General features: G+C 58.1%; 1 protein-coding gene across 1 annotated transcript; it reads right to left on the reverse strand.

The window, feature by feature from the left end:
* Nucleotides 1–51: 51 nt before the first annotated feature.
* LOC104073342 (serine incorporator 2-like) lies at nt 52–1,756 on the reverse strand (the record flags this gene model as incomplete). Its single annotated transcript, XM_009573060.1, has 5 exons — nt 1,580–1,756; nt 824–1,011; nt 642–721; nt 347–484; nt 52–221 (listed from the first exon to the last, which is right to left on the reverse strand). Coding segments are annotated over exons 1-5 (753 nt in total), but the record flags the coding sequence as incomplete, so codon positions are not given.
* Between the last annotated feature and the right edge of the window lie 580 nt (nt 1,757–2,336).

Raw genomic sequence — 2,336 nt, forward strand, 5'->3', positions numbered from 1 at the left:
CCCCGCGGTGACACGGCCACCGGCCTCCCAGGTGCCCCCCCGTCGCCTCACCTGGATCTTGGGCAGGATGGAGACGGCAGAGACGATGAGGCAGAGGATGAGGTTGATGCTGATGAGGACCTTGCCCTCCGTGCAGCCCTCGGGCTTGGTGTAGTAGACGTAGAGCAGCACTATGGCCGCAATGGAGGTGGCGTAGAAGATGAAGGTGACGATGCAAAGGGCTGGGGGAGAACGTGAGAAGGAAAGAGGTTGGAGTAGAGCCCCCAGTCCCCGCCAGCTCAGCGTCACCCGGCCCCAGGATGAGTGTCCCCATCCCTAAACCCCCTGCGGTGCCAGCCATACCGACCTGCGTACCAGCCCTTGGCGCTGCTCTCGCCCGCGTTGCGCAGCCACAGCTGGCTCCAGGAGTGGGCGAAGTCGATGAGGAGGACGAGCTGGATGAGGATGAAGAGGAAGGAGCCGACCACACCAAAGTAAAACCAGACTTGAGGGGAAGAGAAAAAACAGTTAAAAGCAGGGATAATGGGAACTTGCCAATGGCAGGGGCACACGGCAGCAGGGATGCCGACTCCAGCCCCGGGTTTAATCCTGTGCTGAGGGTTAACCCAGAGATGCAGAGGAGAGCGGGGGCAGCTCCTCACCTGTGGAGAAGGCACCGTCGGGGATGTAGAAGGCCCCCACCGTGATCCCCACCAGCACCAGGAACTTGAAGAACCAGAAGCTGCAGGAGGAGAGAGGAGGCACGATGTGCAAGAGGGAACCCAGCAAGGAAGGGGGGGGTCTGCCCCCACCCCAGCATCTCCCCCCAGGGACGAACGCTCACCCGTTCTGCACGGCAGCTCGCGGGTCCTTGCTGCTGCGCACGCACACCATGATCACGGCGAAGAGGAAGAAGAAGGCGGCCATGGCGAAGCCCATGCGGTACACGGCTTTGTGGCCCAGGAAGCTGCCGCAGTCGATGTGGGTCTGGACCCCCAGGACCGACCCGCTGCCTTCACAGAAGCCGGCGAGCTGCAAAGGCGACGGGAGGCTGAGCATCACCCCAGCATCCCGCACCCACCACGAGCCCTGGTGCCACCAAAGATGGGCCAGCCCATGACTGCTCAGTGCCACCCGTAAAGCAAGCAGTTGGCCTGCTCGAGGACAGCGGTGGGGTGACACTGCTAAAGGCACCCTGCGGGGCAGTGGAAAGCTGGGATGAAACCAGCATTTCCCAAAAAGTCTGGCCCAGCCTTCGCATTAGCTGGGCTGGGAGACCTCAGCTCCCTGCATCTGAAGTCCCACCTCCATGACTTGCAAGTCACTTGGCCAGTTGAACCCCCAAAAATGGGATGTAGGAAACTTTCCTGGGAGACATCTGGGAAAACTAGATCACGCATGAAATTATCCCACTGCATTGTCCCCTCTGTGGAAAACCGGGGTTAATAACAGCCTCTCCTAGCGAGATGCTTGGAAAAAACGAAACAGAAGCAACATCGTGACCCAAAAATTCACTTTCTGATTCAGCCTCCCATACCCACCACGAGCTAAACCTCTTCCCCACAGCAATCGAGCCCAACAACCCCTGTGAGTTATTTACCTTGTGCAGCTCCTTCTCCACGCCGGGGATTATCATAATGATGGACACGAGGGTGCCGAGGAAGAGGAAGAAGGTGAAGAGGAGGCGGGAGACAGTGGAGTTCTTGGCCGAGGGGCAGCAGCCGCAGAGCAGGCATGGCGCGGAGCCGCAGAGACATGACACCTGCAACGAGAGCATCCCCGTGTCGGAGGGGTCGAAATTGGCCCCAAAACATGTGCCTGAGTCGAACCGTAAGGAGATCTGCCCGGGAATCCACACCGCTGTGCCGAGGGCTTTGCTTAGAGCACCTCGCCAGCCAGCATCACAACCCGCACCCCACGGGACCTCATGGAAATGGTCCCAAATCCCCCCAAAAAGATGCTGAAAACCGAAAGAGCTGTGGGAAGGGGTTCACTGCAATAAACAACCAAGTTGGAAAATGACACCGAGAGTCCTGGAGACCCCTTCATCTTCCTTTTTGCTCCCCGGCAATTGCATGCAAAAAAAGGCTCCGGTCAAAACAAAGCACTGCCCTGCAGGAGCCTCCTTTCTTTACCAAATAAAATGAGTTTGCAAAATAATTTAAGGTTGCCTTTTCAATCTAACACGGGATGGGGAAAACACCGATATCAGCATCATGGGGAAACATGTTCTGCCATCATTCCCCCTCCCCAGAGGCCATTTTACAGGTGGGGAAACTAAGGCACAGCATCCCTGGGTGGACCAGTGGGTCCTGGCTTCCCAAATCCAGCATCGGCAGCGCTGCCGGTGCACCCTC

This window comes from Fulmarus glacialis, unplaced genomic scaffold (genome assembly GCF_000690835.1).
Source record: "Fulmarus glacialis isolate BGI_N327 unplaced genomic scaffold, ASM69083v1 scaffold27772, whole genome shotgun sequence".
NCBI lineage: Eukaryota > Metazoa > Chordata > Aves > Procellariiformes > Procellariidae > Fulmarus > Fulmarus glacialis.